This window comes from Dermacentor variabilis, chromosome 4 (assembly GCF_050947875.1).
Source record: "Dermacentor variabilis isolate Ectoservices chromosome 4, ASM5094787v1, whole genome shotgun sequence".
Classification (NCBI taxonomy): domain Eukaryota; kingdom Metazoa; phylum Arthropoda; class Arachnida; order Ixodida; family Ixodidae; genus Dermacentor; species Dermacentor variabilis.
In genome coordinates, this window is record NC_134571.1 from 13,355,905 (window position 1) to 13,378,079 (window position 22,175).

The window sequence follows — 22,175 nt, forward strand, 5'->3', positions numbered from 1 at the left end:
CGCACGCTGCAAGACTAATCTCGCACAATCTCGCCACTGCCAGTATGCAGCGCTGCGTGCACCTATGGCACCCGCGTGGCCTTCGCGATCAGCTCCGGCGGGAGCCGCTTCGCCTCCCGCCGGAGTTGATCGCGGAGGCCACGACAGCCGTAGCAATGAATAATCGCGCCGCTCCAAGAAGGATGGCGTTGCGGGCGACTGCGGTGGCGATGACACCAACGCGGAGCACGGAACTGTTGCAACACTTGAAAAATTGCACATTCTACCAAAGAATGACGGTCACCTCGAGGATCCCGGCTGAAAATTAACTTCCAATTATATTACTGGATGAGGACTTACAATATTACTGGATGAGGACTTCGAATTATCGAGCAATTTCTTCTATAGGATTACATGCAAAACTGACGGGAGCAGCACTTCACTTCTAATTAACCGAAAATTCCAATTAAGCGGCTTCGAATTATCGGGAGTCGACTGTATATAGTAAGTGACTTTATTCCAGAAGTGGCCAAAGAAGGTGTACCGCACTCTCAAATAGTCACTTTCAGAGGTACCTACAAATTCTCGTGACTAGTGCAAAACACATTGGTGTCTTGGAGCGATGGCATTCTTGGCACAGTGCCAAGCACGCTATCTTGTCACAGTACAAAAACACTTCCAGCCATTGACGTGTCCAGTGCAGTCACGCAAAATATCACAATAATGAAAGTATTTCCCTAAAGATATCGTCCAAGGATACGGTCCAACTTTGTCAATGCATGTTACTTCACATACATACGGTCGCCCATGGCTGTAATTTTCTAGCAATGCCTTTTATGTTACAGTCGAGCCCACTCTCAGTGCAAAAACAGAAAAGAATAACAATTTACGATAAAGGTGATAACATCAGCATCAACAATGCACTAACCGAGTTTTACAGCTAGTATATTATAGATTTCCCGAAGCGCACAGTAGACACCAACTAGACGCTTTATAAAAATAAAATTATTGAACTCACTGAGACTTGCATGCCAACTACAGTAAAACCTCGTTAAACCGTACCCGCTTAAACAGTAGTTTAGTTTTAAAAGTAGTAAAGTCAAATCCCTGACTCAGCGGCCATTGAACATAATGTGTTTTGCATCGCTGGCCAGCTAATAAGTAATAAAATAATAAAATAAGTTGGTACGGAAGGAACGGGAGCTCAATGAAGAAGGTGTTTGATTACCAATAACTCCACTTCTGCTGAATGCATTGAAGTACTTTCTGCAGCAAGTATTTCAGAAATGGCCTATTTTCACTTCAAATGCATTTCTCCTCTTCAATAAAAAGTGGTTCAGGGTTAAAGGGATACTCAAACTTGGGTTTCCTTTTTTTGTGTTTACCATAGGCAGGGCAACATCGTTTTACAGAAGGAAATACCTTCTGGAATGGCGCTTGTCACGCTTAAGTCTTTGAAAGTGCCAAGGATGTGTCCAGCAGTTTAGGTGCTCCAAACTGCTCCAAATTTAATTTTTCTCTGCCAGAAATTGTTGCAAATCTCATTTCATTAGTGGCACCACTGCGTGCCTGGTTAAAGATCACAGAGTAATACCCGTGTCACACAGGCGTTTGAAAGGCCTTCCAACCGATAGTCAGTTGACTCAAAGGTCAAGTTTGAGCTGCTACACGGGCGGTTTCGAAGGCCGCTGAGTCAGTAGTCTATAGAGTCAACGGAGCACCCCTCAACTCTATCGAAATCTCGATAGCCTTTGAGCAACGAAAGCGGAAACAGCGCAAACATGCCCTCTCGTTCACAGTGTACTCGTACTCACGGTTAGAAAGAACAAATCAAACAAAAAATGCTCTAAAAATACTATATATGAGTGTTATTAATTATTGAATAAAGTATTTTTGCCACTTGATATGTGCGAACTGCACATACTCACGACAGCGGCATGTTTGTGTTCATTCCTTCCTTCATGTTGTCTAGTACGCTCTCCCTCTACTCCATGTGCTGCCGGCTGCCGCCATACCGCCGCCATAGCACTTTTAAGTGGTTATAATGTTGTTTTACTTTTCGTGACATGAAAACGAAAATAAAGATCCGCAGCGCCACACAATTTTGCGAGAAATGCCTGAACCACTCAACGGCCTTTCAAAAGTACCATGTAGCAGCGCGACAACTCCTTTGAGTCGATAGAGTTGTGGGCCGTCGACTGGAAGGCCTTCCAAATGTGCCCGTGTGACACAGGTATAAGATAGACAAGGGCACCAACTCCAAATTTTGTAATGCATTTGGTGCAGCCATCTAGTGCCTTGGCACTAGGACGCTGCCAGTATTCCACTTCTGTCCCCCTGGTCATGTCCTCTCTTTTGTGTGGTTTTCAAAGGCAGTCTTCCTTTCCTGGCTGTTAGCATTAGCACCAAACGTGCATGCCATGTGAACGCTTCAATTGAAAGCCACCTTATTATTAACAAATGTAACTTTCATAAAGGCACACCAATATACCATATCAGGTTGTTTAATGCAGCCATGAGCATGTCATTTGTCATGGTATATTTTCACACATTTAAAGGTTTATGAAATACCTCGTGAACTTTGGCGTATGACAAGCAGGAGATAATTTATGATTTCTGCCACAAAGCATGGCTCACTGAGACACAAGTTGACACAAGTCAATGCTTTTAGAGACAAGTCAATGCTTTTGTCGCATCTTACTCCATAGTGCAGACTACTCTGTCAGTGTGTTAAGACGTAATTCAAAACAAGTTTTCCAGCATGTAAGATACACTGTTGGAACTTTGCTCCTGTGCAGAAAACAACAGATTTCACCACCAGCATGACAACCTTAGGCATGGCCGTGGATTTTCTTTAATGAACAATGACCGGATGCATAACTGGAGGGAGCCGAGAGATGCATACCACCGAGAAGAATGCAATCGGAAACAAGATGACCATACTCATGTCAAGGAGGACGATTATGTGGAAGACTCCTTGCTCAACATAGGGATGCACCTGCAAGCCAAAGACACATCTAGGGAGCTGGCTGGTGAGTCTGTCTTGTTTGCAGTTTTCAGTGGCACACAGAATGAAATTAATGAGTGAAACTAGGTTAATGACTTGCTTTGTCTGAGATTGCACACAGGTCAAGTTTGTCGAAAGTGGAGGTCCTTTTGGCCCTATTCTTGTGATCAGTCTCTTTCTGAGATGTTATATTTGCTATAATTCTAGCATTCACTTCTTTATAGTGGAAAAAGGTGCTAAAATATCACATGCTTGTTACATTGTAGAACAAAACCAAACTTTAATAGTACTGGCAAGCTATCGTCATTGCCATGAAGAAAAAAAAGTGTCAGTTTTCACTGGCGAGGTTTAGCATTGCACTTGGACTCTTTCATTTGGCGCTGTAGGATTTGGAGGTTGTGGCCTTGGAGTGTGGCTTCACACAGAGGGTCGCTCTCTAGCCTGTTGTGCCGGTGCGTCTTGTAACCGGTAGTGGGTTTACGCTTCAGGGGTGTCACACGGAGGCTAAGCGGGCTCACGCAGTCATTCGAGCCTCCTTGACGAGGGTTGCTTCTTTCATGAAAAATATGAGGTCGACAGGTTGGAGAAACGGAACGGGGGGTTTAATTACAGAACAAAGGATACCCATACTGGCTTGAGCACTGAGTGCAGTGCATCATTCTCGTAGCATGAGCTACAGGTCAGAGCAGACATTTTTTTGGGAGAGCACATCAGGACACGTCGGCACACACCAGCACTGCATCACAGGTGTCCACGTTTAAAGCAGTTCATTGCCCTAGGTGACTGGACTAGAGAACCTGATGACTGTGTCTCGGCCAATCACAATTGTTGAATTGTTCGCAAAGTTCCTCCCATGACAGCACATCATTCCACCTGACTCTGCCTCCAATGTTTCGCGATTGCCCCCACATGTGGCGCAACTACATGGCAATGTGAGCACCTGATGTTGATGCCGTTCCCACAGAAGGCATCGGCCCTTTGCATCAATTAGTCGGCTCTCTGTGACGGTCAGCTTGCAGCGACCTGGGAACCTTTGCCTTCATGGTGGTTACAGCGTCTGCAGAATCCGATGATAGTTGTCGTGTTTAAAGTGTTGACCCGCCACAGTCTATGTCAGGCCTCGTCGCCGTCTGGGCGATGCTGGTAGGACATACTGTTAGCTTCACAAAGCTGATTTATCCCAGCAAGGCAGAGGAGGCTTAAATGTTGCTGCCCATGCTAGCCGATCATAACAGCTTGTCCGTGGCTCGGAAAATATTTACTGGCCAATGCTAACAATTGCTGGTCAGAATGAGAATGGCTGGTGACCAAGAAGATGGCTTCGCTCTTTGCAACAACTCCAAACTCCGAATGCTTCCAACCATCTCACAACTAACATGGTAGAGTCAATCCTGGTAACAAAATACCACACAGCTTGCAAACACCCGGAATCAGCTGTTTACTCACCAGGCTTAACACCAAAATTTCAATTTTTCAGACCATTTTCCGTACCAGATTTCAGTAAGCTGCTCAACTGGGAACTGAAAATTTTGACCCCAAAATTTTGTGTCACCAAAGTAAGCACTCACATTCCTCCTCAGTTCAACAAAAAATGATTGTCATGCTGCAGGGGAGCAAAGGTGTACATAGAATTAAACCAAAGGCCCTAAATAACCAATGCTTCAACCTAACTTATGCAGCCTAACTTCACGAACAGCCCGTTCATACTGTATCACAGCGGACTACATATTGCACGTACTGGTCCCACTGAACAGCCTCATCTCTCCAGGTATGTGATCAAAATCACCCTGGCTCTGTGGTCACAACTCAACACATACTTGCGCCTCATGCACATGTTTTCTTTCCTTTTTGTCTTTGCAGGACATGCCTTAAGAGAACAGCAAAACTAAACTTGCACAGCTTACGCACTCACAAGAACCTAAAAAATTGTGTGTATTATTAACTAGTACTTCCACGCGCGCTTAATAAAAAACTGCGAACTGCCCTCTACTGCATTGTCCAGCTAGCACTGTGCATCGGCACACAGCTCGTCGGTCTCAATCGCTGTCTCACCCGTACAGTCCAAATGATTCATGCCTGAATCATCCCTCTTTTGGCTAACTAGACTTGTGGACAGATTCGCTGACACCTGAACAGTGCAGCTGTTTCCTTTTGAGCTGTGCAGCTCGCACTCCTGCGAACTGTTCTCAATTGTATCATCCAACTTACAATGTGCTTTGGCACACAGATCTGACTCCACATGGGCGCCCGTGCCTGTCAGGTCAGCGGCACCCTGTACTTTGTTAACAACCTTGTTAACAATACCTGCGACGCCCATGCCCGGTAATTGTGCCAATTCATTCACAGCTGGCCTAGCTGTCTCTAGAGTGCTGTGTTGGCACAGCACCTCGTCGCTTTCACTACAGCCTCTGTTGCCACTAAGGCCTTGTTAGCATATAACACTTTCTGTTCAGTTATAAATGTGCTGCTAACCTCACAGGTACCAGCATTCTCTTCGGCTCACGAGAAAAACCTGCTAGCGGCTTCCTCCCACTTTCGCTGCATTCTACCACAGACATTTCAAGCTGCTGTTCTTGTTCGATTTCCTGCTACAAAAGTTCGATCTCTTTGTCCAATGCTGCCATTAACTACCTTGCTACTTCCCTTTCTTCCGGCCTATCATTTTCCTGCGAAATTCTTTTCAGTCTGCTTCATCTCTTCCTCTTTATGCCTTTTACTTAGAATATTCGCGCATTCAAGAAATATTTCACATGAGAACTCTTGTTTTCACACGTTCACACCCTAGACTGTCTAGCCAACAAGTGCCAAAGCACATTAAGCGAAGTGAGCTAGCCCTTAGTCTACCATCATCATCATCATCATCATCAGCCTGGTTTTGCCCATTGCAGGGCAAAGGCCTCTCCCATACTTCTCCAACTACCCCGGTCATGTACTAATTGTGGCCATGTTGCCCCTGCAAACTTCTTAATCTCATCCGCCCACTTAACTTTCTGCCGCCCTCTGCTACGCTTCCCTTCCCTTGGAATCCATTCCGTAACTCTTAATGACCATCGGTTATCTTCCCTCCTCATTATGTGTCCTGCCCATGGCCATTTCTTTTCCTTGATTTCAACTAAGATATCATTAACTCGCGTTTCTTCCCTCACCCAATCTGCTCTTTTCTTATCCCTTAACGTTACACCTATCATTCTTCTTTCCATAGCTCGTTGAGTCGTCCTCAATTTAAGTAGAACCCTTTTCGTAAGCCTCCAGGCTTCTGCCCCGTACGTGAGTATTGGTAAGACACAGCTGTTATAAACTTTTCTCTTGAGGGATAATGGCAACCTGCTGTTCATGATCTGAGAATGCCTGCCAAACGCACCCCAGCCCATTCTTATTCTTCTGATAATTTCAGTCTCATGATCTGGATCCGCCGTCACTACCTGTCCTAAGTAGATGTATTCCCTTACCACTTCCAGTGACTCACTACCTATCGTAAACTGCTGTTTTCTTCCGAGGCTGTTAAAGATTACTTTAGTTTTCTGCAGATTAATTTTTAGACCCACCCTTCGGCTTTGCCTCTCCAAGTCAGTGAGCATGCATTGCAATTGGTCCCCCGAGTTACTAAGCAAGGCAATATCATCAGCAAATCGCAAGTTACTAAGGTATTCTCCATTAACTCTTATCCCCAATTCTTCCCAATCGAGGTCTCAGAATACCTCCTGTAAAACGCGGTGAATAGCATTGGAGAGATCGTATCTCCCTGCCTGACGCCTTTCTTTATCGATGTTTTGTTGCTTTCTTTATGGAGGACTACTGTGGCTGTGGAGCCGCTATAGATATCTTTCAGTAAGTTACATACGGCTTGTCTACACCCTGATTCCGCAATGCGTCTACCAACAGGTGACATAAATGTGAGACGAATATGGTACCAACTTTGCATTCTCAAAACAGCTGTCCATGACTTCACAGGCTTGGAAATTACATACCTAGGCTAATTATTTGGTACTGAAGAAAATGACATTTTCAAACACTAATGTGAAGTTCCACTTTAGGCAAGGTGATCACATTCTCGTAATTCTTTTACAGCAGACATTTATTATGGCTTTCAGACATTTTGTAGTTATGTTCTACATAGAATCAATATTTTTTGTTATATAATTGCTTGTATTGTTTCTTTTAGTCTTGGGGAGTGATTAGTGTCCTGGTGTAGTGGAAATTCCTATATATCATGTTGGTGAGAAGCTAAGGATTGTGCATTTGCATGCTTCACTGAGTTTACCTTCATGTGCTGTTTTGAGAGCTGGTGGCTCATCTTGCTGTGGCTTTTACAGTTCCTGACCCTGACGCAACCCGCCAGAACAGTGAAAGTGAATGCAGGGAACGGCGTGCTAGTGATGAGACTGCTAAACCTGTCCAACAAGAGGTGCCTGTCACTTCGGGTCCTGAATACCATTGCCCCGTAGTCAACGGAACCAAGGAAGACACAAAGGCAGATCAGGCTGCTACAGACAAGCCCCACCCAAACAGCAGTCTCTCTCGCAGCCTTGAGCATGCACACGGTGTCAAGTCCACTGCGCGTCAGTGTACTGTTGCAGATAACACTGCAGATGTTTCTCAAGAAACGCTACTGCATCGCTGCAATGGCAACAGGCCTCTCGATAGCAGTCCTTCCCATAGCCTGGAAAGCAACATAAATTGTTTTTCAGCTGAACGACCTAATGGAAGTTGTGTGTTCCGAGCTTCACTGGGGACATTAATGGAGCATTGTAGTGGCAGTGCACACATAACTGATGACTTGCGAGATAAGCCATTGATCCAAAGCAGCAGCCAGCCTTTATCACCTCTTCGTCCAGTACACTGTCCCAGTGTGCTTGCTGAAAGCAAGGAAGTTACAGGACAGGACCACAATGCCAGCACCATCGTGACAGCTGCCAACGTTAAAAATGGAATGCCAAAGTGCTCAAATGCATGGGGAAGCCGGCCGGTAAATGACAAGGCAGAAAACACCTCTTTTCGGCCAGCAGACATGCAGGTCTTGAAGGACTCGGCTTAAACTGAGACTATCATCTCAATGCATTGTTGCGCAATACATTCATCTCTTCCCCGTTGCCTCCTGTCGGCAATGATCTACAACATGCATCACACATACTAGTCCAGAATGCATTTACGTTACCAACCACATGTTTGTTTTGCTATATTTAACAGCTCGAATCGTGATGAGCCACATTTTCAGTCATTTTCATGGCACAGTGTGTATAGCATTATACTATTCCTTTTTTGTTCAAATCAATGAGCAAGCTTCTCCAGAGGCATAATGCAGTATGCCATTTTGATTGACTTTGGAACAAGTAGTTACAACATTATCATCTCTTTGCCATTATGGTCCATGGTGAAGGTTACAAGCAGTATTTTGGTGTCTTTTAGTACTACTACCACTGATAGTTAAGCTGCTGCACAAAGAAATGAAACATGAACAGATGGGACTGAGAGAAGTTGTACCTGTTGATGTCTCACTTCTCACATTATCATTCTTTGCATAGGTGCATATTTTTCAATTTTCAATAAATTAAACTAAAAAAAAATGTATCACCCATGTTAGTGTATAACCAATATAGATTTATAACAAATGTTTTTATGTCGAATGTGACCACATCATGAAGAGGTTCAACTGTATTTCCAACATATTAACATAGTGTTTTATTAACGTCAAGAAGTAAATTATTCGACAGAGTGCATGAGGAGTTCAGGATGCCAAATTCTAGCTTTATTTCTCAAGATTGTTTTTTTATTCTTATGTACACTAAATAAGGTCAGCTGCAATATAACTCCTATTTGCATTTGTAAGTAAGCTAGTACTGCCGCTGGTTCATTTGTGTAGACTGCACCCGTGTCACAATTTAAAAATTAAACAAAAACAAGAAAAAGGTCTTGTACCACTGAGCCTACTAAGTAGTTAATACAGTTCAGCAGCACAATCAACACTGAGTTTTGTACAGTTTGGAGGGGAGCAGTAAAAAGTCTCTCCTCTAAAACTGCTGATCTGAATTATATACAAATCTGTTCTACCACACGACTTTGTGTTAGCTTTGTCAAGTGCCTCATCCAAGGAAGCAACTCCACATTGCCAATTGACGCGTGAACCTGCAGGAGCACAACTTAAAGTGATCAAGTGCTGTGAACCAGAAGATACTTTCAAGAGACTCTTGTGTGTGCTGCAAACCGTGCCTAAATAAACATCACTGTACTTGCTGAACTATCATCAAATTACTGATATTGGATACGGCATCCTACAAAACCAACAGCCAATTTTATCTCTGTTTCCACAACCACTTGTTCTTTTTTTTTTACCATGGCTCCACTTTATGAAGTCAAAAACCAATGCCTCAGCCTGTTGCACCATGCTCCTTAAAGAGCAGAAGACTCAAATCAAAATGCGACTATTTGTACAAAATTTTATGGGGAAGGCGGTGCACAGCCTGCCACTGTTGGTTTTTGCTTAACCTTGAACTGCAGCTCCTTTGCCACTGCTTTTGAAGTCTTGAGGATTACTGCATTTACAAGCTCCTGAGCACACAGGATCTGCTACTCGTGAAGCCATGGTAGAACTGAATTAGCACAGCGATTGTACCATGCTCAAAAGCACACACAACAGAACTGCGAAGTGACAAATGCCACCCAGACAGAACCTTCAGGTAAGGGTTGGCTGTCTACTTGGACCACATAATCGGCACTCGATCTCAGACCGCAATAACGAAGCATCTTTAACAACAGCATTCTGTGCCACAAATGAAGTAAGTAAAGCCCATTTCAAGAAGTAAACACTGCAAGTGAAAGCCTGCCACTTCACAAGTAGGTGGTGACTGGCAACTTCTTTCATCATCATTCCCACAAGAATGCACAGTAGTGATCAGAGAAGAAGCCTTTTAAGAAATCGTAGATGCCCAGGAAGCTGCTTACCAAAAAATAAACATCCAAAGAACCATGTTGCAGCATTGCATGCACACTTCGTAATGTTCCCTTTAGAAGCAGGTTGCGAGCAAGTAATGAGTAGATGTATGTTAAGGGGCCCTCCAACACTTCTAAATGATGCAAGGGTATGCTCGAACTGGCTCGTACCTAGTTGCTTTTTTTTTTTAATGCTGTGTGAATAACTACCTAATATATTGGCAATTGGCTCTTGCAACCTAAGTATTCAACCAAGATATCCCAAAATGCCAGTGAGCAAAACTGCTTTCAACAACCAATTCCATCGTCCAGTCATGCATTGATGCAGGCTTACACAAACAAATCTGCAAGCCTATTGTGTGCACATAGAGGAAGTCCACATCCCATGGTTGTGTGTGGTAGCCTGCCTCGGTGTTGACAGGGCTGCTTTCATCCTTTCAATAACAACATGCACAAAATGTTAATATATTAACTATGAGTCGCAGAGGGTTTCTCTGAAAGCTTGAACGAATGTCAACTGAACACTGACTTTTTCAGAACACTAAAAAACAAAACAGCAGCAGGAACACTGAGCCCATATTTTGCCATTGCTTCTTAATGCCAATTTCTTTTATTTTACCGTGCTCATGCTCCACAACATGCTTTTTCCCTGTGAAATCCATACTGACCTTAAACGACGATTGCTGCTGGCAAGATTTAGAGGCTCCGTAAACAAATTTGCAAGAAGCACTGAGAATTGCCACCCGTAAAGCAGCTTTTAGTACAGGTTTTTCTGAAGCACTTTTTCATTGTGTATGCAAGAATTTTGAAACGTAAAATAAGTGTAGCATATATCGGTATTTGAACTGTTATATAAATATGCTTCCTATGTGCGTAAATCATTGCAGGCATGCGAGACAATTTTCTTATTCAACCACACAGTTGAGTGCGGATATTATTAATTCCAAGCTAAACTTGTGCTGGGAGAGACCGTCCCCCTACTTAGACCATAATGAAGCAATCATAACAAGCAGATATTACTGCTCAACCAGTTCTGAAGCGAAATTCTCTGTTCACACGTATACATTTGCGACGTTAAACAGCTTGCACAAAGCAACTGCATCAAGTCAAGCCCTTGAACATGGTGCGAGCATTCTCATTTACAACTTGTCATAATGGCTCGTTTGGCAATAAAATCATATATAACAATAATTGTACTGCAGTCGCCAACAAACACATACGTATGGGTGTACAAATAAAAACCAGTTCAATGCTCATTATATGAAGCTGCCGACGAAGTGTCACATGGTTAACTTGTTGATGTGGCTCAATAGCTAAGTTCAAGTGACCGAAAACAAAAGGATTGGAATCCATGTGGGGTTGCGCACATTGTCTTGCTGCTGCCATCCTCTGGCCCCAACCCGTGGCCACAGGTGCTTGTGAAAGGAGACTGGGTTGTGGATGATGTGGCTGACGGCTGTGTTGTGATCTCTAGGGAAGTGTTCCTCCGTTAGAGGTTGGGCAGTATGTCTGGGTGGACGTACTTCACCAAGTCTTCTTGACTGCCTATGAACACCACCTTTTTTGCTGTGACCTCGTTGAGCCTGAAAACAAAACATGAAGGACATTTGTTATGCTTTCCATTTCTTCATGACCTTCAACTGCATCTCTGCATGTCTTCAACCTCACAGGTCCAATGAAAACAGCCTTCATTTCTTTGCTTGCAACTAGGAGCCATGAGCATAGTGACAGGCCCAACAGCACTGGGCATCAAGTCGAACGGTATATTTCCACGTAGAGAACTGATGTATGCGGTACATGGAAAGTGATTAAGAGGCCCTGAACCACTTTTTATCGAAGTGGAGAAAGGCATTTGAAGTGAAAATAGGCTATTTCAAGTACTTTGCCGCAAAAAGTACTTCAATGCATTCAGCAGAAGCAGAGTTATTGGCAATCAAACAAGGCCTCCGCTGTGCTCTTGTTCTTTCAATGCCTTGCACTGCAAAGGCTATGGCACAGTGGGACATGCCCACAATGCTCCGCCTTCTAAACGTCACCGTGGTGTGCAGTTCAAATTTTATTTTGGATGCTAACGTAGATGCCCCAACTTCCGCCTTTGGTGCCTACGATGCACTAGACATAAGCCAAACGCAGTTGGCCTTAGAGAGCCGCAGTGCCCTTAGCCAGTGGCACCCTGCGACAGTCGCGGTATCTATGCCATGTAGCCCACCGCTACTTGATGTTAGCTATCGGTCAATAGCATCCGTCTAAGGGAATGACGAAATAGTGCACCTGATGACGAAATAGTGTGTCTAGAAGAGAGTGAGGACAGGGCCGCCTGTTGAAACGAGAGCGTTTGAGAAAAAGGTGATTTCACGATTTGCTTGAGAGCTCCATGCACTGCGTACGACAGCAAACTTTGGCTGAGGTGTTCATAGCAGCATATGCTACCCGTGGACTATGTTATTTCACCAAACCCGAGGCGTGGTTCAGGGCCCCTTTGACCTTTTTCTTACTGCGCCCATTGGGCATCGTTATCCAGCTAACGATGGTTTGAAAGCCCGCTTTTGAGACCTTCTGCACCACTCATGGTTACACTGTGCTATCGGATGTGAAGGAGGAGGAGAACTATATAGTTTTCTCAGCAGTTCGATTTTTTCTTTCTGCCAGGCAGTAATTTTTGAATGCGTTCCGAAGTTTTACAATTGTCAAAGTAGAAATAAAAAATGACCGCATCCGGGAGCGGTGCAGGCGCTTCGAAAGATCGCAGATCTCGTGATTCTGCTGTGTCTGCATCTGATTTTATAGATGGATTGAGCAGCAGTGAATCTGAGGATGCTGCCTTTTCGCCAGACTTTGACTCTGAGAGCGACGACATCGCAAACCAGCCTGGAACATTGGAGGCCACAGCCCGGCACGCCCAACTGTAGTGCTTGCAGTTAAATTTTAGTAGTGGAATAACTGTTCAATGAAAAATTTAGATTTTTTTGGAGATAGTGCCTATTAGATGGCAGTACATTTTGTATATGTCATAATTTTTGTTACATAATTTTCTTAGTAGATACAAGCGTGTCTTTACAATTCTGGCAATTTACATTTTTCATGACATCTTGTTAATAAAACTTCTATGCGTCAAAAACGCATTCATTCTGCTTTTTGTTTGTGTGTTACATAAAATATTGAGTGCTGTAGTTCACTCAGAAAAAAAAAATCCGGCTTAACCTACAAAAAACACCTATTTTCCCCATAGTAGGGAAAGAGGTAAGAGGAAGATTTAGCTCAAGGGCTCCCATCTCAATACATGGCAAAGGAGAAATCCTTTCTCTTGCCAACTACTGCACCAAATTTAGTAAAGTTTGTTGCTTCGGTTGTTCTAGTGAATGTACAGAACTGCAATATTTTTTTTTGTGCAAAGTTACAGGTTTGTAAATTTAGTGCTTCTATTTTTTTTTTTCAAGCTTGCCAATTTTTGGAAACTCTTGTAAAAAAATTTAAGCACTAAATCAAAGTTCCGCTTCCATCAGTCACTAAAACTTTCCCTCTGAAATGCAGCAAATTTCATTAACATAGGCCAGGGTGTAATACCAGAAAAGCATAACTGCACTTCACATGTATTTCTATAGGTGGCATCAAAGTTGGGCCAGAGCTAAAGCTTCCTCTTAATACAGCCCAAAGCAGTCGTTTGTTAAATGCACTCTGTACCTGTCATCTGCAAGCTATCACTTTCCTCTTTCTTTTTTAATATTTACCTCCCTGTCCACCTACTTGTCGGTTGAAAAGCAGGTTAGAATGTGTTCTTTTGCCCGACGTCCTCTACCCTTCTTTCATTACAAATGTATCTTTTTCCAGAATCTAGCCCTGGCACATGTTTAGCCTCGCTAAAGAACGAGGAGACACAATTGTGTGCCATAGCCACACATCAAGACAACATTCTTCTTGTTTATGCAGGATGTTAAGCGTCCCCTCACAATAGTTCTGGACACACAATCTCTGCTGGAACTGCTAGCTCTTGCAGAATTTCATGTGGTTAGTGCTATAACACTTAAGCAGAAGACATTGCCGAGTAACTAAACTGTAGGGTGGCAACCAGCACCACAAGATGAAAAAAGCATGTCGTCATACGATCTCATTTTTTGGGCTTTCCACACCGTATCCAGCAAGAAATATTCAATAGATTATCGAGCTCTGATGGCTCCGTGCACTTGTTAACTTGAAATGTCCAAAACTGTTTATGAGCCCTTCGAACAGAGCTCCTATAGTGCTGATCCACCACACTTTACTACAGTAGGCTTCATTTCCAGATACACCAAAGCAGCTGCCATTTGGCATTGAAATGAATTGAATACTGGGGTTTCAAAACCATGATTTGATTGTGAGGCGTACGGTAATGGGAGAGTGGATTAATTTTGACCACCAGGGACTCTTTATTGTGTCCCCAATGCACAGGACACACGCGTTTTTGCATTTCACCTCCATCAAAATGTGGCTGTTGAGCCCAGGATTTGATCCCATGACCTCGTGCTTAGCAGTGCAACAACACCATAGCTACTAAGCCACTCCAGCAGGTCGACATTTGGCATCACGGGCCAGGAAACACTGTTTAGGTGTGGACAGCATGTCTCGCAGGAAGAACTGATAATGGCTTCTAGTTTGAAGTGACAAGATTTGAAGTGACTAGCAAAAGTCAGGTCCTTCGGTTTCTCGTCCCCCTCCTCTTCCCTTCCTTCCTTGTTCATTTGTATTATTGGTGTCACGTGAGAGGTGGCAATGTTTAAATGTGTGCTGTTCTGGCATTGTCCTCTAACAAATTGCACGCAGATGTTCATAGAAATGCCAGTGAACATGCACGGTATGCTCAGGTCGAATGCTGCCCTCACTCCACTGCGGAGTTGACTGAGCAAAGCATGACGATGTGTTCACTTGGCTTTTTCGTTCTTTTGCAACCAAGCTGACTGGGAGTCCCTCTTATCTTGCGCCTCTCGAAAACGCGCACATGACAAAATGTGTGATCACCCAGCTATGCCGCCTTTTCACTGGGTGATATGGCCACGATCGGTCTGTTTGAGGGCAGTGTGAAAAAGAGGTTATCTGGAAGCACTCGCAACAGCACTTGTTGCGCTCTGTCCACACCTAAAGATGTACATCTTGCACCATGTCCGGCATGCGCCTAAGCAGTAAATGTCGGATATCTAACTGCTCAGTCAATGACGTCCTTACCAACTGCGGATGACACTCCAGCACCCCGAGAAAATTGCAGGCGAGTTGAGAATGAGACAGATGCCCAGCCGTTCAGGATAGTGCTTGCTAAGCAGCCAGATGAGGTTTTTGATAAGCGGATAGTCCATGCTGTTAAGGCCAAAATCCTTAAGATCAAAGATGATGCACAGGTTATCGACCACTTCTTCGAAGCATTTCTTGCACGCCTCCTCCTGTACACACAAAAGTTGCAAACACCAGTGTGAGCCAATGAAGCAGGAGCACTGGCACATATGCTCTGGTACAGCAGAGCCTGCTAACATCTCGGGTGAAAGATACAATGGCATGCATTTTTTATTCTAACCTTTAGGAGAAGATTTATGCACATAATGCTGCTTAATTTTTTTAGAGTATTGAATGCTGGGCAAGTTGGTATTCTGTACTGACGAGCTGTGTATCTTGTCTCTTGTTTTTCGCTCTATTTTTCGTTCGTTCTAAGTTTTTTTAAGTCCTGCAGTGTGATTAAGTTTCGGGTTTGCGTCTTAAACACTCAGCATTGTAGTTTGCCTGGTTTGCTTGTGCTAAGTTTTAGTTGCCACCAGGCAGAAAAGTCAGACCACTTCAGCAGCTCACTTTTCCAAACGTATGGTGAGCATATGGAGGTAGTTATTGTTTTTTCAGAAATGGGCAAGCATGGAAACTAAGCTTTTTAATAAGTGATCTTGATTGAAAAATGTGATGTCCATGCAAAATGTGAGATAAACAAACCATCAGCTGGTACAATATCTGTTTCAAGGTTGTAAGTATAAAAACACAGGTCAATGTAATAAATATGTCATTTAACATCCCAAAGCAGCACTGTACAGAACAAATGACATCACAATACAGGGCTTCAAATTGCGCCTTCCAGACACTAATTTTATATGCTGGACAAGGGCACTGCTACAATTTGTAGCAACAAACCTGCACCAACAACTTTGTCCTTAATCGATGTTCATTGTGCAGCATGTGATTTGCGACTGGCTGTGCTCTGTGTCTCTCCATTTTATATGTATATCTTCCCTGTCCCCAATCTCGCGTCTTAGGCATCCCAAAAAGCAGACATCATTAGAAGAAACTGACAATTCTGAATTTTTCACAATGTTTAATTGTGTCCACAAATATTGTCTCTGAAAATATTTCAGGCAGGGGCAAAAGTGGCTGTATTACACACTATATTATGTGCAGCATGCTCAAAATCACCTAGCCAGCTTACAAATTTGTCTGGTATAAATATTTAAAAGGATGAATGAAGACAACCCATTCCAAGGAAATATAGTGGCACTACCAGAAAGTGTTCAAACATCTATCTTCCAGCACCCGTTTGTTATATTTGTGCAGATTTACATTACAGGTCGATGCAGGCAACAGATTTGAAATGTCAGCAATCTATTTAATGCTTGTGATTTCAAGTAGTTGCATTGCACAATTGTAGATACAAGTACTGTCCACCAGAGGCTCTTTTTAATGTGTGCTGAAATATTTGTACAGGTGCATTTTTGCCTTCTTTTCCCCCATTGGCACTTGGCTTCTGCAGCAACAATTTGGTCTTGTGATTTCATGCTTCTCAAGTTGTTGAGGCAGTAGTCTTGCTCTGTTAATGCTGCTCACTAGCACTGGCAGCTCCACGTGGCAGTGGCGGCACTGGCCGCCCAGGTCGACCCCCCTCCCCTTGCCGAGACATGTCGGCAACAGTGTTGAGTGTGCAGTGATCCCTCCCTCTCTCTCCTCCATATCTTCATGCTTTGACGAGGGCCACCCCTGGAAGTTACCCTCAATCTACGCCAATTCATTACATGCATTATGTTCAATTACTTAGCATGCTTAACCTTTGCAATTACCTGATACTCTACAGTGACACAAACACAAGATTTGCAGGTCCCATGGCAAAAAAGCAAGAAAACATTTGAGCCCATGCCCATCTTTGGAAATGATGTATCCTTCCTTACCAAAACGTACACGATGAATCGAGTCAATTCGTCTATCTCCCGCTCTTGTACGTTATGCTTGCGGGCAGGGATATATATGACGGGCCTGTAAGTCAATGAGCAAAAGTTAATGGCGGTTAAACCTTCACTAATACTGGTGGAATCTCGGCAGTTTTAGTAACAGAACAACACCAGGTTCGTATGTCTGCACAAGTAAAATATTCAATGACAAAACCCTTAACTGACACATTAAGAAACAAACTGCAATAAAGTATAAAACTGGGCAAGTTGGTTGATCTTCATGGTAATAGCAGCGCAAAAATAACTGCAGCACAAGACAGTGAAATACACAGGACAGGTGTTGAACTACTGTGCATGCAAACAGACTGTTTGTATTTATTGCTTCCTGTGTGCAATAAACCAGTCAGTCATTAGTCCTGCGCCTGTTCTGTGTCTTTCTCTGTCTTGTGCTGTAATTATTTTTGCGCTGCTCTTACCAATAAGAAACAAACAACCTAGGCAACATGCCTTGGCTTGTCATAAATTGCCACAAGTGGCAGGCACCTTACGGCTTGTTTTTATTGTAAACTTTAAATTCTCACCAAGATTAATATTCCTACTACTTTCGGAATATGTAATAATTCCTCATACCATGTATAAAGGTTAGCTTCTAAACATCAAGAGTATAATCTGCAGGGCATTATGTATTTCAGTGTACAGTACTTTCCTTAACAGATCAGGCTCAGTGATACCATAAGGATAACCAGGTTTTTTTCATAAGAGTTTCCTGGTGCACTTTCATTAATATGCCACCCGTGGCAACTTCATTTTCTGTAGCTGCTGTTAAGTAGCTCAGATAAACTTCTCAGAAAAAGAATTATGATGAAAATATTCTGTGGAACTTTGTTTATTCAATCTAGCTACTCTAGGTACGTGGCCACAAACACAACCTTTGAGAAACAGCACATTTACTTTTACCATCAAGATAGTGAGAGTAGGTTGGTGTAGTTGCATACCTGCCATAGAAGTCCCGATTGGGGAGAACCATGGCCTTCTTTGCTTCAATGTTTCTTTTGATATCCGGGTCATTTGCACTGATAGACTTGACGCCATATTCAGTACGCCACTTGTTGCACTTAAGAATTGCCTGGAATGCGGCATCGATGGTGCGAAAGGCTCTCAGGAACCTTTTGATGGAGTAGTCATTGTGATACTGCGCAACAACAGAGACAACATGAATGAATCAACTTTATTTCTCGTCCGAGCAAGGGGAGACTGAGACTAAAGGCACGATGGTCTGACAGGTCCCAGATCCCACAGTTACAACAGCACTTATAATTAGTACAAATGAATGCACATGAAACGTATACACATTTCGCACAAGAGAACAGAATTTCAGTAACACAAATGATTGCAACATTTGTTCATTGGAGTGAGGAAGCCGCACAAACATTAGCACAAATGCTATCTATATGAACTCTTAGGTCATACATGCATACATACACATGCAATAGAAGCAAAATATAAAGATTTAGTGAAAGCAAATGTGATCAGCGAGTAATAATTCACTAAGCGCTTTTTTGTAGGAGCTTTCTGAAGCGCTAAAATTTAACAGTTCTCCTACCTTGGTTAATATTTCTGTTGACTGATATATGAGTGTTTGTTTTCCATAATTTGTTCTTGTTCTCAGTAAGTGTCTGGTATTCCGAGGTAGTAGCTAACGAGATATTTCATCATTGTCTGTTTTAGTGAATAATTTTCGTTTATGTATGGTGACCAAAAGCTGTTTATAATATACGTTGTCTGCTCAAAGGGAGTAGTGTTGGAATTATGGAACTGTTTCAAGGTCTACAAAATGGCCATGGTAATTGCAGTATATTCAAAGGATTCGTTTCTGTAAAATAATTAACTTGTAGTTTGTTTTTGAAGTTGTTCCCCAAACTAGGACCCCGTAGTAGAGTTTAGAGTAAAGGAGAGCACTGTATAACTGTTGTTTGAGCCAAAGCGGAATCAGCTGGGTTATCCTGTTAATGATACCGACATACTTAGAAAGGTCATTGCATAGAATCCTTATATGTGAACCCCAAGATAAATGTTCATCAAACCATACGCCTAAGAATTTTTGTTCTTGGACATGGTTAATTGCCGTACCATTTGTGGGTGTCTTGAGTACAGCTCCACACTCATCCACGGGAATTACGGTGAAGCTCTGGCAACAAATTTATAGCACTGATTCTTGTGCTGAGCTTATCATTTCAGTGAGATCACAAAGGAGCAAGAAACTGCTACTGTCATTCCTCTGGTGCCCAGGCTGTAATGAGCTGAGCATTTTGCCTTATGCCAATTTTTACTAGCTGTACCAGTGATTGTGTGTCCATGACTTTGCAATAAAGATGTTGCATCAATGAATGGCACAAATAAGTTGCATGTATTATATATATTGCAACCGTGGCAAAAACTAAACCACTGTGAGTGCGCTCACCTGCTCCGGGTCGGCATCAAATATCATCTGAAATGACACAAAAAGGTAACCGTCAAATTGCCAATCACTACTAAGTGCAATAACGACCCCAGTCAAACAAAAGTTGCTCAAACCAGTTCTATAAATTTCCAAATGAAATGGATATTCTGGGAACACACTTGGACCCAATAAGTGGTATCTCAATTGAACTTGTTAGAACCAGGATACAGAAAAAAGAAAAAAAAATAGGGGGATAACATTAAACCTAGATGGGCCCTAATGTTGATGTGATATGGATATACTTGAAACTCCATTCAAGAAGATTACTCATGCACGAATACACTATGGCAGTTCTGTTCAATGACATAGCTGCAGCACTTCATTACAACATATTTGTCTGGTACTACATATGTACGCAAAATGTTCCTGATCAAGTGGTTCCAGTGGTTCATGAAAAAATGGTAAAGCTTCAAAAGAGATCCTTAACACCAGAAAAAGCTAAATGCTTCTCTCCATTGATCACGCCAAAAATGCAAAGCAAAGATATCTTATTTGGAAAGTGACATTATAATTGTGCTATTATTATTATCAACTATTTTGTTGTTTCACGAGAGATTACTCATACAGTGGCCTGCAAGTGGGTCCAGTTGGGACCAATTGGCATACCTTAGCTTCAATGATGTCTGATTGGAACAAACTGGACTTCTTATTATGTACAATTGGAACTTGGGCCTCCAATGACGTCTATTTGGAACCAACTGGCTCCCATTAAAAAAAGAAATATATAATGAACTCAATGTTTGTGTGTTTTTTTTTTAATGGGATATATACCGTTCTACACGTTGTTTTCAGATCGCCACCGCGAGTGCGTGCTGGATATGCATATTAGCCGGCACTTGACGGCTCGTAAATGAAAGCGGATTCAGGGTGTTCAACTCACCTTTAGTCGTTTCTTGAGCTCTTCGAAATCCTCCTCCAATACAGGCGACGGCGTTGAATCATAGTCTGCCATTGCTGTTGACACAACGATATCAAATGTCAATTGCTGCAACGTCAAACCGAAAGCAAGGCCACACGAGCTGTATGTACTAATTTCCCGCGTCATGTAACACGGCTCGCCACAGATAAGAAATGGTACGCAAACACGTATTTCGTCGCTCGCTGAATCACCAGTTCAAAAGCGAATTACAGCGCCAGTAATGTCACAGCTAGCTCAAGAAGGGGCTAAAGCAACAAGTTAGTTTCACGAAGCAGCAGCTGTCCGGCGCAGCGCTCTGTTGATGATTTAAAGGCCTGTAAACGAAATATTATTTTTTCCCGCGACATTTAACTCCCGAGAACCCAAATCGACGCAGAAAATCTAATAATATCGAAGACTTATCAATGAAAAGATCAAACGTATGGCTTGACCAGAAAGGCGTGGGTACGATGAAGCAAGGCAAGGACCGAAAGCAAGAACCTGTGATGAACGAAGCAAATGAGTAGTTTTCGGCTTCCCGTGTTACCGAGGACAAGCGTAGCCAGCGTTCTGGGCCTTAGTTAAGTGATACACAGACTTATCATCGTCAAACTGATAGAAAACCCGCACAGGAATCAGACGTCTACCGCGCTTCAACGGCCGCCGCTGCTCGCCAGATGGCACTAGTAGTTCTCTAGGCTGTGTTTCCGTGTTCTGCAATACGTAAAATGTAAACGAGTTTCTCAGGTACTGCAACGTCATAAATGAGAAAAAGGGGGTGCTTAGGGATCGACTTGCACATAACGTATTTTTGCAAAGTTATAAGGACCTTAAAAAACATGTTTAATTTACATAAGTACGAACGATTTATTGTGTCAGTCGCAGGTGTTGATTATAGATCCACTCCATAACTTTTTCCGCAGCGCCGAATAAACAGTAATGCATGCCGAGCATCCGAACATTAGGTGGCGCGTATATTTGAAAGTGGCAAAATGTATGATCGGTGGGACTGGAGCATGCGCGCCTCCCTACGAACTCTTTTCGTGAAAGCTCGTGCCACCACCGTATTGGTGGATAACAAACCCAAGTGAATTAATCAGGACAGTACTGCAATATCAAATATCTTTCTTTCGTGTGTACGGTTGCCAAGTCAGAAAGAAAAGGGTTGTGCAAGTGAATGACAGGAAATAGGTGGACGATATCGGGCCACATCGATTCAATCGCGTCTGTTTTTATTTCCCATCATTTCGGGAACGGGCACCGGCTTATGCAGGGTTCGTTCTACAGGTGTAGCCAACATGTGCCTCGCAAAATTGGATTTGCGAAAGAGCTTAGGGGAAAAATAAAGTCTGGTCAGTATACAAAGCCTATTAGACTACTTCTTGAACATTCATATGCACGGCGTACTCTGCGTGCGCAGCGATCGTCCTGGCCAGATATCATAACGTAAAACTTTATTCTGCTCCTTCGGAACGCGTGTCAGCACGTAGCGGGCCGCTCCCACGTCGGTACAGAAAGGCCGAGCCTCTCTGCTACGTCGCGTGCCCGATGGACAGCCCACAGCTGTCCTTCAAGATCGGGGCTGCTTAGAGCAGCCTCCCATTTGGACGACGTGACGCCGTCGCGAAACGCGGGGCACTGCCAGAGCATGTGTTCCAAGTTAGCTACGTCTGAGCGTAGCTCGCAAATATTGGTCGAATG

At 43.2% G+C, this 22,175-nt stretch overlaps 2 protein-coding genes across 4 annotated transcripts in view; one reads left to right on the forward strand and one right to left on the reverse strand.

The window, feature by feature from the left end:
• The window catches only part of LOC142578678 (uncharacterized), a 49,497-nt gene extending 40,276 nt beyond the window's left edge, over positions 1–9,221 (forward strand). For both annotated transcript variants that reach the window (XM_075688150.1, XM_075688149.1), the window contains 2 exons: positions 2,778–3,011; positions 7,300–9,221. In XM_075688150.1, the coding sequence (XP_075544265.1) occupies positions 2,778–3,011; positions 7,300–8,021 (956 nt within the window). In that variant the 3' untranslated portion in view covers positions 8,022–9,221. The remainder of the gene's footprint in view (positions 1–2,777; positions 3,012–7,299) is intronic.
• LOC142578680 (uncharacterized) lies at positions 8,711–21,173 on the reverse strand. 2 transcript variants are annotated; one of them, XM_075688152.1, is made up of 7 exons: positions 20,927–21,173; positions 20,457–20,530; positions 19,538–19,564; positions 18,072–18,268; positions 17,077–17,161; positions 15,110–15,321; positions 8,711–11,496 (listed from the first exon to the last, which is right to left on the reverse strand). In XM_075688152.1, the coding sequence occupies exons 2-7, from the start codon at positions 20,526–20,528 to the stop codon at positions 11,403–11,405; spliced, it is 687 nt and encodes a 228-aa protein (XP_075544267.1). In that variant the 5' UTR covers positions 20,529–20,530; positions 20,927–21,173; the 3' UTR covers positions 8,711–11,402. The 2 variants fall into 2 exon arrangements, with proteins under 2 accessions (XP_075544267.1, XP_075544266.1); XM_075688151.1 differs by having other exon boundaries at positions 20,976–21,172.
• Positions 21,174–22,175: the final 1,002 nt, after the last annotated feature.